This window comes from Arachis hypogaea, chromosome 17 (assembly GCF_003086295.3).
Source record: "Arachis hypogaea cultivar Tifrunner chromosome 17, arahy.Tifrunner.gnm2.J5K5, whole genome shotgun sequence".
NCBI classification, from domain to species: domain Eukaryota; kingdom Viridiplantae; phylum Streptophyta; class Magnoliopsida; order Fabales; family Fabaceae; genus Arachis; species Arachis hypogaea.
Window position 1 is genome coordinate 21,495,197 of NC_092052.1, and position 14,075 is coordinate 21,509,271.

Consider the following 14,075-nt stretch of genomic DNA (forward strand, 5'->3'; position numbering starts at 1 on the left):
TATATAAAATCCTAAGTCCACAAATATAAGGCCCAATCTAATAATTAAATAAATAAAATAAAAATACATCAAATTAAATTAAAATATTCTAAAAATGTAAACTAATACCTTCTAAATAACATTTGAACTCTTCATATTACGAACATTTGAAGCACGTATCATGACACCCAATTACATGATGCTGAAAAGAAGAGTCCATGGAAGCAAATAATCAAGAAGTAACATTATAATCATCTGTACGCCATTGCTTGTAGGTTTTTTATTTTGACTTGTTAGCTTCATCTTCAAAGGAATCATATCTCTTGGGATCTTTTCTATTTTTAGATGTTCTTGCAGTTCTTAATCGTAGATAGTGAGTGTAGTAAGATAACTCCATGTCAAGAAATCGTTGTCATTGAATTTTTTGGCAAGAGGCACTAAAAAAAATTTGTGTGCAACTGTATTGAGAATGGTGGGTGAGCCTTGTACCAGTTTTAGAAAATCTTCTGGTGTGATATTAGCAAAATTTGAGGAGTTTGAAGAATTATAGTCAGTCATAGATCAGTTAAACTCTTGATATCATGTTTGAATATTAAAAATGATAGAGAGAAGTAGAATGCAGAGAGTAAAAAAAATGAGAAAATGAATATTTTGTGTTATTATTTTTGGTAACAAAAATACAAGTATATATATTAGTATTGCAGAATTTAACACCAACTCTAACAGAATGTATAATTTTTTAACAAATTTGTAACTGACTTTTATTAAGGAAAATTTTTTTAACTGATTCTGATTCTCCTAACATTAACTAGTTTTAAATGGTTCTTTCTTCTAGATTTGGGATGTGTTTTTTTTATATGTTTTAGATATTTTTTTTTCTTATGTTTTGGATGATTTTTCTTTTTAGGTTTTGGATGATTTTTTAATAATTTTGAATTTTTTTTCTTAGCTTTTGGATATTTTTTTTTCTAATATTTTTAGATGTGTCGTCTGTTAGATTTTAGATTTTCTAAAATGATTTTAGATATCTCTTTTTTGTTAGATTTTTTATATTTCTTTTTGTTACGTTTCAAATATTTTTTTTATTAGATTTTGGATATTCGTTTTACAATGATTTTTATTTTTTTATTTAATTTTAAATATTTTTTATAATAATTTAAATTTATGTTCTTTCCAAAAAAATTCAAAAAAAATGTCGAATTCAATTTTTTATAAAAGATTTTTTTTGCTAATTGACTATAACTTACTAATTTCATAGTTAATTATTTAATAAAATTAAGGAAACATTTTTTTTTTAAAGAAAAAGCTCAACACTCGGAGTGGAGCATACACAGAGCAAGGTAAAACAAGACTAACTAGCTCTTATATCATCTCCGACATAACCATCAACAACATAAGCTAGTTTCCACACCATTCCACAGCACTAAGAAACGATTGTGTCACACACTCTACAACACCTACTGTTTTGTTCCGAAAGATTACATCATTTCTCTGTAACCAAATGTTCCATATCACTGAAAAGAACCCAACTAGCCAGAACTTGCGTACCTCCTGTCTTATTGGCATGGATCTCCAACTCTCAAAGTGATCTTTCAAGGTGCCAGGAGCTGTCCATTCCTGACCGAATTCCGAAATCCATCTACACCACACTTGCCAAGAAAACTCACAAGCAACCAACAGGTGATGAACACTTTCAACTGCTTTCTTACACAACACACACAGATTATCATGTGGTCCTAGAATACCCAACTTACTAAGCCGGTCCTTTGTGTTGATCCGACCAATCAGAGCAAACCACGAGTATAACTCAACTCTAGGCGGAACTAAACCTTTCCAAATCTCTTTTGTGAATTTGTACCTCAGAATTTTCTCATCCAGAGTCGCTTCCTGCAAAACCTGCACAAATGAGTTAGTCGTATAAACACCTTCCTTGTCGAATTTCCACACCACTCTATCTTGCACTTCTGCTATCAGCCTAACAGATTGCAAGTCATGCAGCAACTGATCTAAAGTCTCTGATTCCCACTGGCGGAGCTCCCGCCTCCACTGAAAATGCCAAATCCACTCTATCCCATCTCAGAACCCACAAATCCCAATTGATTATCCTTTTTGGTTCGAAATCAAGAAGAGTCTCGGATAATAGTCTTTCAACTTTCCTATTTGTAGCCACGTATCCTCTCAAAATCTGGTAGTCCTGCCATCCCCTACCTCAATAGCGAGGTCATCGATCATCTTCTGCCTTACTTGTTGCTCCTTTATTTGTAGATGACATATATCGCTCCATGGACCCCCTCTCACCGGCAAAGTCTGAGTTGATAGCAACTGATTTGAGTTCAATCTATTACAAGAACACACAATCTTCTTCCACAACGGACAGTCCTCCTTCGAGAAACGCCACCACCATTTAAACAGTAAAGCAGTGTTGTGAACCACTACATCACCCACGCCCAGCCCTCCTAACTTCTTTGGTGCCTGGATCATCTCCCACTTCACAAGAGTCATGCCAGGTTAAAACAAGTGCACTGAGGAATACTGGTACACCAGTTGTTTTAACCGTTGATTTCAATTAATATATATTATATATATTTTTTATAATTTAGATCAACGATTAAAACAATTGGAGCACCGATATTCTCGGTGCACTTGAAATGTTTCCTAAAGTTAATATAAATATTATAAGTCAAAATTGGAAAACAACCAATAACTGCACATTTGCGTATTTAGCTGACTTTTAATACACATACATGTATCGCATATCGCATGCTTTGACATTCGCACGCACTTAGTTTACTTTTTATATAACATGCCTGAATGGGTCATGTTAATAATAATAAATATATGTCAATTAGTTATAGTGTAAATAGCATAGTCTCCTTATGTTGATTTAAAAGGTTACGGATTCAAATCTCTTTATAAATAATAATAATAATAATAATAATAATAATAATAATAATAATAAATATATTTTCCATTTAAATATTACTATTTATTTAGTAGTCACTACTGAATACTAATTGGTAGGATGAGCCTAATCCTCGAACACTACTTTAATGTGGCCGTCCTCCTTTTAAGAAAAGTTAAAACTAAAGTTATCTCTTAATATCTTATTGTTCAGTAAATAAGTTCCATTAACATTGAAAGTTCCATCATGTGTGATGATGAGTCGATCATCACAGCATCATATACCTATTATTTTATGAGGACTAATATGCATGGTTACATTATTAAAGTAAGTATTCTTACAAATAATTAAACGAGTAATTAAGTTAACAAAATATTTGAAAGACTAATGTGTAAAATTGAAAAGTATTTCTAGATAGACAAATCGTATTTTTACCAAATATATAAATATATAATGTCTTGTTCTTTACAAAATTTCATGCCAATTATCAAAGGTAACATATAAAGTGTCGAGAAAAAAGAATGTTTCATTAAAATTGATTATTGAAAATTTCTATTACTAATAAATGAAAGTAAAGTATTTGTAGCAAGTTTAAGTGTACAGTTGTTGATAGTTGACGCAGACGAAAGCAGCAATGACCAACCACATGGTTTTATTTCTTTTGGACTTTACTATTATATTATTATTTAATATTTAATTACATGGTCCACAACTACTCCATCTACTTCCATTATTCTAAGCTTGATTGCAATAAGAGTAAGCATCACTTTACCTCTTCCATTGATTCTTTCACACGTTCATTAACCAGTCATTAATTAGTCACACATACTCTCTCACACACACACACACGTTTCCTTCAGAACTCAGAGTCAGAGAGAGAGAATGTGTCCTTTGAGGGTGATTCTGATATTCTTATCCGCCACTCTTGCCGGCTTCTTCCTCCTCAGAAACATTAGATCTCAGCCTCCACAATTGGACAATCATGATGATGATGATGATGATGATTCCACACAAAATTCACACTCTTCTAACTCTTCTTCTTCCAAGGTTAGTTTCACTTCTAAACATTACTCTTCTATTTGTAGTTCCAATAATTTTGAGATGGCTAAAGTATATTGTCTCTAAAAATTGGTAAAAAATTTTAAAATAGTTTAGAACTAATTCAGCAATAATGCTTGACAATTAGGAACAAATAACAAAATTTTGTGTCTGCCTTGCTTGAGTTAAAAATTGTCCTCGTGAAATTATTGCTAAATTGCTTCTAAACTTCTTAAAAATTTAGGTGCGGTGATACATTTGATATAAATCGCAAATTTTTAAGACAAAATTAAAACAAATTAAAATTTAGGGCTATGAACAAAAGATGTACTTTGCCCTTTTGAGATTAATTGTTACAACGTTTTGTTTGTTATTATCAGATTGGAAGTGCTATAAATTCAGGGTTCTGGACTTTGGTTGACATGGCTAGTGGCCGTTACCTTTGGAGGCACAGGCACTTGGTCTCTTCAACTCAATCCTCCTGATGCCTCTTATGTTCTTCACCTTCATTTGGATTTGTATGTAATAGGGTTCTGCTCTAAATTGGTCCTTATTGTTAACAATTTCATATCAAGTTGTATACGCTATATGAATGGTCTGATTTGATGCCTTAATCATATTCAATGAAATTGTTTCCAGTAAATTGGTTAAGAAATTAAGTTATGGTGTGTTTGTGAGTTGAAATTTTGAAGAAGAATGGAGACAAGAAAAGTGCTCAATTTAAAGAGTAAAGTTATACAATACTCAGCATTACTGTTTTATAAATAGACAAGAAAAGTGTTCAATTTGATTGGTTTGTGAAAGGTGTGATATTGAATTATATAGTCTAAATCATATTGAATATGAATAGGGTTTAAGATTTTAGTGTGGCTTGTGATGGTAAATTAGGTATTTATTATTTTTGTTCATGATGGTACTGTAGCAGTGCAGAGTTGGGGGAAAACAACTTGGTTTTCCAAACATAACTTTCAAATGAGATATTGATAAGCAAAGCATGTAAAGAACTAAAGATCATCATCAAAAACTTGGTCAAATTGTTTTTGATAAATGACAATTTTTTTTCCCGAATTAGAAGCAGGTACTAAAAATCTCTCTGGAATATAGTTTTCCTGTTAACTTGTTTCTTTCTATCTTTCGCATTAGCATTTTCTATATAAACCTTCACCAGGGAAATGGAATTTGAACCTATTTATCTCTGTAAAACTGAAAATAAACTAGAGAAGCAATATTGTTACGGTGCTATCTTTGTGATATATTTTGAAAATTTTCCATCGTTTTACATTTCCTTGATGATTGGTTCTATTTCTCATCAGTTGTGGCATGTATTTGTAATGAAATGTACATTTTACAAAGATTTTGATTTTAGCTTTTCGCTTTCTAGGAATGGCTTGGCGGTGAAAATGTAAAAAGGGAATGCAATGTGATCAAGAAAAGAGGAGGTTGTTTATATCAACTTTACTCTCATCATGATTGCATCAACTTTTATCTACTCTTCAGCTAATATATCATGTAAAACTTGCAAATGTTCCTAATCATATCACCATTCCTTACAAGTAGAAAAGTTGCTACAACTATTTTTGTTATAACACACTTCAAGAAAAACCTGGAATACAGTTTAGCAGTTATCTCTTACGTTTTCCATTTGAACATAAGTCCCGTGTTCAAGTAGCATTAAATCAGAGATATAGAGCCATAACCAAGAGCCCTTTAATCTGGAATTTTAGAATTGATTTCCATGAAGATCTATCTATTAATGACTTGCATCTGAAAGAGGCTTGAAATTGGAAAGAACACAATTAAGGTCAGTAATTTATATAATAATATTTAATCCCTTCTAAACAAACCTTGAATAAAATAACAGAAGATATCAGATAGCAAGACCGAGAAATATAACTCTTCCCAGACAGAATTCGAGACACATGAGAACAAGCAGCATGATATATTGAAAATTGAGAATCATTTTATGACTGAGTTCCTTGCTACAGGTAGAAGGCAGGTCTTAGTATAATGATGGAGTTATTGTATTATAGCCATGACCTCACTAGTTCAAACTTTGTACATATACTCTGCTCCTCGGATCCTATCAGGCAGGGGCCAAGGGTGAGAGCCTTGCACCCTTGGCCGCGGCCGCGCCTTCTTACTGCTCTTCGTTCTCATGTTTCAGTTGTGCCGACTGTTGTGATTGCTCTTGTTGATTTTCACCTTGCCAAACCCAAACAATGTCCTTAAGGGCAGGCCTTATATCCTTATCCATAATTTCTTGATATTCCATTGTGTCCCCATTGGATTTTTTCACTTCCACCAAATGGAAATATGGAGTAACCTCAAAGATCTCCGCATCCAGTGATAGATTCCCCTTCCTACCTTCTTTGAGTCCTTCTAATTTCAACAAACCAGCAGCCTTCTTCTTTATCTTCATCTTTAGCCGCTTCGCAATTTCTTCCAACCTCGATATGATGACGGGTGCCGGCTGTCTGGAAGTAAACCTTGCTTCCCTTTTCTGGAAACTGTCTTCAAAGAATCCATTAAGGTTGAAGCCAGAGGACAGGCTTATGATATCAAAGGCGTTTATACTTGTAGCAGCCGGCTCTTGATTTGATTCAGCCACTGCATTATCACCTTCATTGTTTTGATCAGCACAATTTGTGATGGACTTGTTTTCGACTTCAAGCTTTTTCTGTCTAGCATTTGGCCCTTTCCTAAACCAAGATGACTCCCTGATCTTAGCTATGGTAGCCCTATTTTCTGGATCTGGATCCAACATCTTGCACAATAGCCGCCGGACATTGTTCGGGAACCAACTCGGACAAATGAATTCGCCTTTGCTTATCTTTCTGTACATCTCGATCAAATTTGAATCATGAAAAGGGAGATACCCTGCCAACAGGACAAAGAGAACTACTCCACAAGACCAAATATCAGCTTTTATACCATCATAACCTTTCCTTCTAATGACTTCAGGGGCAACATAGGAAGGAGTTCCACAAGTTGTATGCAGCAATCCGTCCTTCCTTTTCGATTCGGCCAACGCACTCAACCCAAAATCCGACACCTTAAGATTCTCATTCTCATCCAACAGAAGATTCTCCGGCTTTATATCTCTATGGTATACACCTCGACTGTGACAAAAATCGACTGCATTCACTAGCTGCCTAAAATACTTGTAAGCAACTTCTTCTTTGAGCTTTCCTTTGGCCACAAGGTCAAAAAGCTCGCCACCTTTCGCATACTCCATAACAAAGTAAATCTTGCTCTTGGTGGCCATGATCTCAAGAAGCTGAATTATATACGGATGACGAACCAACCTCATAATAGTTACTTCCCTCTTAATCCGCTCGCATTGCCCGGTTCTAACAACTTTATCTTTGTCAATTACTTTGATGGCCACACTCTGGTTAGTAATCGCGCTCCTTGCATAGTAAACCTTGCCAAAGGTTCCTTGGCCTAGTAGCCTTCCCAATTCATATCTTTGCAACAAGGTATTTGTAGTGCTATCCATTGGAGAACCTTGAATTTGAAGTATGCTAAATCCTCTGCCAGATAACAAATACTATATCCTTTGCTACTTCGAAGAGAATGCAAAATGTTTAAATAGAGAAAGAATCAAGATTCAACCGTCTTCGCACAAATCATGTACAAGCATAGCAGGCAATACCAAAAATTTTGCGTGCCAATTTTGCATCAATGAATAGTGAATCAGCAAATTCAGCAAGAGCAAAGACAGAACCTTCTGGATCTCAGAGTTAGGGTTAGAAACAGAGAACATCTCTTAGCATTCCAACCAGTGTCTATATGCCATTCACAACTGAAAATTTTGTGAATTTGATTTTTTCAATCTGAAACACAAATCAGCATATATATTCAGAATTCAGAATCGCTTATATTTAGTAAAATTTGAATCAGAAAACGAAATTCAAAGAAGAATGTTCAAACGATAAATAATCATGGCAGAAAACAGTCAAAAAAGGTCAACAAAATCTACACACAAAAAAAAAAAGACTGAGCCCACCACAAAATCAACAATTCTTTTGATGGCTAATCAGCTTGAAAATCAGTATGAATCAATTTTTATGGCTAAATAGTTTAAGACTTACATACTGAAATAAAGATCAATAATAAGGAGCAGTTTTCATTGCATGTTAAATCAATAAACTGAAGAGTCAGAAACTTGCACAATGAAGACACAAAAAGAGAATCAACATACATACATACCTTACGAATTGGGGATAGATATGAGCACAGGCAGATAGGCACTGGTTGGTGGTATTGAATAAGGTTTATGGCACCAACTCAGAGGAAGAGGCAAAGATATGATATAATATAGATAAAAGTTTGATGTATTAATGAATTAATGGACAAAAATGCTTAGTTCATAGTTGATATGATATGATAATGTATTTAACCGGGTTATTGGTTGGTATTTGGGCAAAAAATAGAACAAAATCGAGTGTCTGGAAAGTGCAAGTGGGGCCCTCAGAGTGACACGTGTGAGGCTAATAAGGGTCCTGTGAAGATTGAAGAGAGAGCAGAGTGCAGGGCTGCTTCGTGAAGAGACCAGCTTTGTGGTGATCAGCTTGTGATGCGATGCGTCATAGTTGCCACGTGGCTTCGTTTTATGTTTCGTGTTTACTGTTTAGCTTTGCTGCTTTAGAGATGCATTAAACGTGACCATTTATGAGAAGAGGACAGAAATGTGCACTTCGCATGATGCAACGGGGTCAACAATGAATCCTTTCAATTTTTTTAATAATTGAAAAAATAATGTATAAATTTTTTAATTATTAATTTTATAAATAAGATAAAAATAAAATATGAAAAAGAAAATAATAAAAAATTAGAAATTACATTTTATTTCTTAAATTTTTTTAATAATTGAGAGAATCAATTTTTTAAAGAAGTGAAGTGAATTGAATCAGATCGAATATAACCAAATTTCGATCCGATTCGCACTAAAATTATTAGGTCAAATTGAATTCAATATCCGCAATTTTTACGTTTGGATCCGAATATATCCGCAAAATATATAAATATTTTAAAAAGTTTATTTTTATTTAAAAATATCAATAAAATACTATTTTTTCTATTCTTTTAAACATATTTATTCTTAAAATATTATTAAACATAATTTTCTTAAATAATACCATATATATGATAATTATTAGTTAAAATAAAACATAAAAATAATATTTATTTATTTATTTATTTATTTATTTATTTATTTATTTATTTTAGCGCATCCGCAGATATGTGGATCGAATATGACAGATACTTACAGAAAATTTGCAATCTGATCCAATAATCTTATGGATCGGATCAATATCCACATTTTTTGAATCAAATTCTAATAAATACCGCGAATATACGGATTGAATCCAATTCATGAACACTTCTGATACAATTAAACCTTCCTTCCTAATTTCCACCGTAACTAATCTTTTCTCATCATTTTAATATCTTCAAATCTCTTTCCTTTCTTTTTTTTTCTCTTATTATTTTACGCACATTTTTTTATTTTCTAATATTTCTTTTACGACGAAAAAGAGTAAATAATAAAAAAATTAATATAATTAATTTAAAATATTTAAAAGACGAATTTAATAAAAATAATTTTAAAAAATAATTTAAAAAATAAATATTTTTTTAAAAATAACTTTGACTATTTATTTTTAATAAAAATTTTACATAAATATTTGTTTAACCACATTTTAAAAACAATTTTATTATGAAAAGTCTACTAATTAAGTCGGTAGGAGTTAGTAAATTAGACTTATAAATAAAAAGACTATTACCATGAAATGAGAAATTGTCTATGGTGGAGAAAATATATTAAAAAACTTAAAAGACTAATTTAAAATATTCCATGATTGTTATTCATTCCTTATCCAATTATTATAATTTGTTTTAATGGTTCATGAAAATATCAAATTAAAATTATACCCCAATTCTAAATGTTACACTAATGATTCTTCTTCATCTTTTGAATTTATTTTTTTCATCTTTCATGACCATTTTCTCATGTGCTCACCAACAATAGTGGATACCACTCAAACTTTATGCTATGAAAAATAAATAAATTCAAATATGTAAATATATGTATGTTGCATTATAATTTATAAGTTATAAGTTACAACACATTTGTGTTTTTTTTCATTTTTTTTAATAATTTTCAAAAATTGCTTAATAAAATTGGATTATTATTATCAAATAAAGAATCTATAAATTCAAATGAGGAAATTTCATATTTTAAATTAAAAATTTGAGATTTATTCAATTCAAAATCTCTTAATTCAGAACCACAATTGCATGTTGACCTTTTAACTTATTTGCTCTCCACCTAAGGTAAAAGAAGGAGAAAGAGAGAATGGCGCTGACGAAGGAATAACTAAAAAAAAAAGAGAAAAAAAAATTATTTTTAGCCGACTCAGGAAAAAGACAGGACAATTCGTCAGCGAAAATGGAATCGGAGTCTACGACGGCAATAGAGGAATTGGAGGTGTCGTTTTCTGTACGATCCAATAGAGAACTTCTCAAGGTGCTGTCCTTTTTTTTGGTGGAATTTGAAAAAGTCAAAGAAGTCGTCGATAAAGAAATCTTTGCTAACAGCACCGCCATCGTTAATGACGTTGAAGCACAGTCGCCAAGTGCAAGTGGTGGCTAATTGGTTCTTATGATAAAACTCCATGTTTATGAGAGAGCCCAGAAATAATTGCCTATTTCATTATAAATTCTGGTCCTTTACGGATCAAAATATTCTTTCACCTTAGAAAGCTCCATGAATTAATATTAAACTTAGTTCAACTTTAGAATTTCTTCCCCTCACTCTGAAGAAAAAATTTTAACATTGGTGCTTTTATTAATAGTCTTTCATATGGAAACAACTCAATTCCATTGAGAATTTCTATGTTCAATGGTACTAGTCACATTTAGGTATGGCAACGAGACTCCATGAGGCGGGAACATGCCGCTGCCCCCCTCCCCCGAGCGTCCTCGCCCCCGCATCTTTGCCCCACCCCTACCTCCATAACCTGTCTTCGTCCCCGCCCCATCCTTGCGATGGGTAATGAGGACCTTGTATCCACCGGAGATCTGGGTCTTCGTGGATATCCATGGATTTTGAGAAAAAAAGAAAGATGATCTTCAATGGTTAATAAATTCTAATCACCAATCAGCAACAATTAAACACAAACTTACATAAATAACAATAAAATTAACAAAGTACCACGCAATTACATTTACTAATCAACAATAGAACTCAGAATATATATTTCATACAATTACATTTACATCAACAATCAACAAAATTAAACCATAAAAGTTGACTCAGAAAAGAAGATTACCTAAGAATTGAGAAATCTTAGGAGTAAGAAATTTATAATCATAAAAGTTTACTCATGAAAAAATAAATGAAACTGAAGTAGAAGAAGAGGATTGCCTACTGGCAGAGCAACGAAAAGGGAGGAACGGAGGTGAAGAGGTTGAGACGGCGACAAAGATGATTCTCTTCTTACGCGATGAAGATATATAGCGACGGTTTTACCCCTAACGCGACGATTCTCCTCAACTGGGTCAAGCACGCGACAAGACGTTCTTCTCAGGCATGGGACGACGGTGCTGCGGTGACCATTAGAGTGAGAGGGGAAAGCAGTGAGAAGGGAGAGCACGGTGGCGAGGGGAGAGGAAGGTGGCATACGTTAGTAAGAGGAGATGTGGAGAGAATTTGAACTGTGATAGGGTTTGAATGAGAGGGAGTGAGTGAGCGTGACGGCAGTTTGGGAATTTAGGGTTTTATTGAAACTAATATATAAGGATATTTTAGTCAATTTTTATATACAGATATTATACAGATCTCCAGGGACCTCTATCCCCGTCCCATCCCATCCCGTTTATTATACGGGTCCCATCTCCCATTCTCATAGGTAGCAAAAGGTCCTAAAATACATCCCCTAGCGAGTAATTCCCCGAACATACCCAATCCACTAGGGGAAATTGCCAAGCCTAGACACATTACCATTTGTAACAACCGCCCTTCTAGAAACAAAATTTAAATTTCAAAGTTTGAAAATCGGTTAGGAGATAAGATTAGAATTTTGAAATTTTGGATAGGAACCTAGTAACCGCCCTCAGTTTGAAATTTAAAATATCCCAACCACCCCATCCCCAGACGTATATAAATAGGGGAGCACCCATAGGTAGAAAATCACTCCTCTCAATATCAATCATCTCCCTTCTCTCTCTACAAAGAAATAATATTCTGTGTGCACACACAAGAGGCAGGCTCGAAGAAGCGTTAGGAAAAAGAGTAGGGAATTATGCCTTTCTTACTTATGTTGGCATGTAGTATGGTTTACTTTGTTTTCTTCCATCCATGCATGGCTATCACCTTTCATGTATTTTATGGCATGAATTATTCTTTGCATCTACATTGAGCATGATTATCTATTTTGTCAATTATACCCTCTTGAAATCCATTAATATGTATCCCATATCTTTTCTATGTGTATTTACATGACCCTTTAATTATTATTCCTTTTATGTTGAGAGTACATGCCCCTTTATAACATTTTATTAAATTATTTAACATTCCTTAATTTTACTATGTGCCCTTACGTGACCTTTGATACCATTACCTTATTATTATTCCTTTTATGTTGAGAGTACATGCCCCTTTATAACATTTTATTAAATTATTTAACATTCCTTAATTTTACTATGTGCCCTTACGTGACCTTTGATACCATTACCTTATTATTATTCCTTTTATGTTGAGAGTACATGCCCCTTTATAACATTTTATTAAATTATTTAACATTCCCTAATTTTACTATGTGCCCTTACATGACCTTTGCTACCGTTACATTATTATTATTCCTTTAATATCGAGAGTACATGCTCCTTTTTATATCTTGTTCAAGGAACCCTATTTTATTATATGCAACTAAATGACCCCTTATATCATTATTGCTCCTTTATTTTAAAGATCAAAGGTACATACTTTTTATAATATCTAATCCAAGTATTTCAAACATTCACTTTCTTACTATATGCACTTAGATTATACTTTTTACATTATATCATTAATATCCTCTTAGGGTCAAAAGTATATGTTTTCTTATAATGGTTTTATTCAGTTAATTAATATCCTATTTTTTTTATAATGTACATCTATTTTATACCCCTCTAGGGACGAGAGTACCTACTTTCGTATAAAATCTTATTCAAACATGCTTATTTTATCATGATATATGCCTCTCCTCTCGCATGGTTCATTCTTGTATATGCCTAAATAACCGTACTTGTTAAAGAACTGAGGGAATGATCCTTCGGTAAGGGAAGGTGACCCCCAAAGACAAGATAATCGAGATGATCCTTCGGTAAGGGAAGGTGATCGAAAAACGTTTGGGATAAGAACCTTCGGTAAGGGAAGGGGACTATCCCATCAATCTTATATAATAAGATATCTTTTTATATGACTCCATTCTTGTGTATGTCTAAATAACCTTGATTGTAAATTAAACTGAGGGAATGATCCTTCGGTAAGGGAAGGTGACCCCCAAAGACAAGATATCGATATGATCCTTCGGTAAGGGAAGGTGATCGCCAAAACGTTTGGGATAAGAACCTTCGGTAAGGGAAGGGGACTCCCACTTATACCGGTTTGAGCTCAATACCTTCCATATAAGTTATAAATTAAGAAAGAAAGAAGGCACGAATGAAAGCTTAAGTTCCATGTTTTCCTTAGATTTAATTATGATTATGTTGATGATTATCCTTCTATTTTCCTATATGTTTTCCCTTTCTTCTACACACATGTTTTACAAAAAAAGAAGATGCATATTACATGCCATGTTATACGCTTGTTTTTAAAATCCCGCACGTGGGCTGGAGATGGATATGGAGGTGTTGCATAGCACTCCTACTGAGACATTAGGTTCTCACTCCCTTTCTTTTCCCATACTGTCTCCAGAGGAACATGGCACAGCGGATAGAGACGACGCAGTGCCCCCCGAGGGTAGCTTCTGAATATGACCCCTCAAAGCACGCGTGGGTAGTTGCGACCACTACTACCGTGCTTCAGACTATCTACTTAGGTCGAGATCCCGTGGAAGAAGAACCCCAGCTGCCCGTCATAACTTTCCTAGACAGGAATGCTTCAACA

At 33.6% G+C, this 14,075-nt stretch overlaps 2 protein-coding genes across 2 annotated transcripts; one reads left to right on the top strand and one right to left on the bottom strand.

Annotated features, from left to right (window-relative positions):
* Positions 1-3,621: 3,621 nt before the first annotated feature.
* On the top strand, positions 3,622-5,551 carry LOC112764425 (uncharacterized). The gene is made up of 3 exons (XM_029294467.2): positions 3,622-3,928; positions 4,300-4,437; positions 5,301-5,551. The coding sequence occupies exons 1-2, from the start codon at positions 3,764-3,766 to the stop codon at positions 4,402-4,404; spliced, it is 270 nt and encodes an 89-aa protein (XP_029150300.1). The 5' UTR covers positions 3,622-3,763; the 3' UTR covers positions 4,405-4,437; positions 5,301-5,551.
* Positions 5,552-5,700: 149 nt separating this feature from the next.
* On the bottom strand, positions 5,701-7,418 carry LOC112764424 (CBL-interacting serine/threonine-protein kinase 10). Its single transcript, XM_025810008.3, has one exon. It carries the CDS (start codon positions 7,416-7,418, stop codon positions 6,057-6,059), a length of 1,362 nt encoding a protein of 453 aa, XP_025665793.1. The 3' UTR covers positions 5,701-6,056.
* Between the last annotated feature and the right edge of the window lie 6,657 nt (positions 7,419-14,075).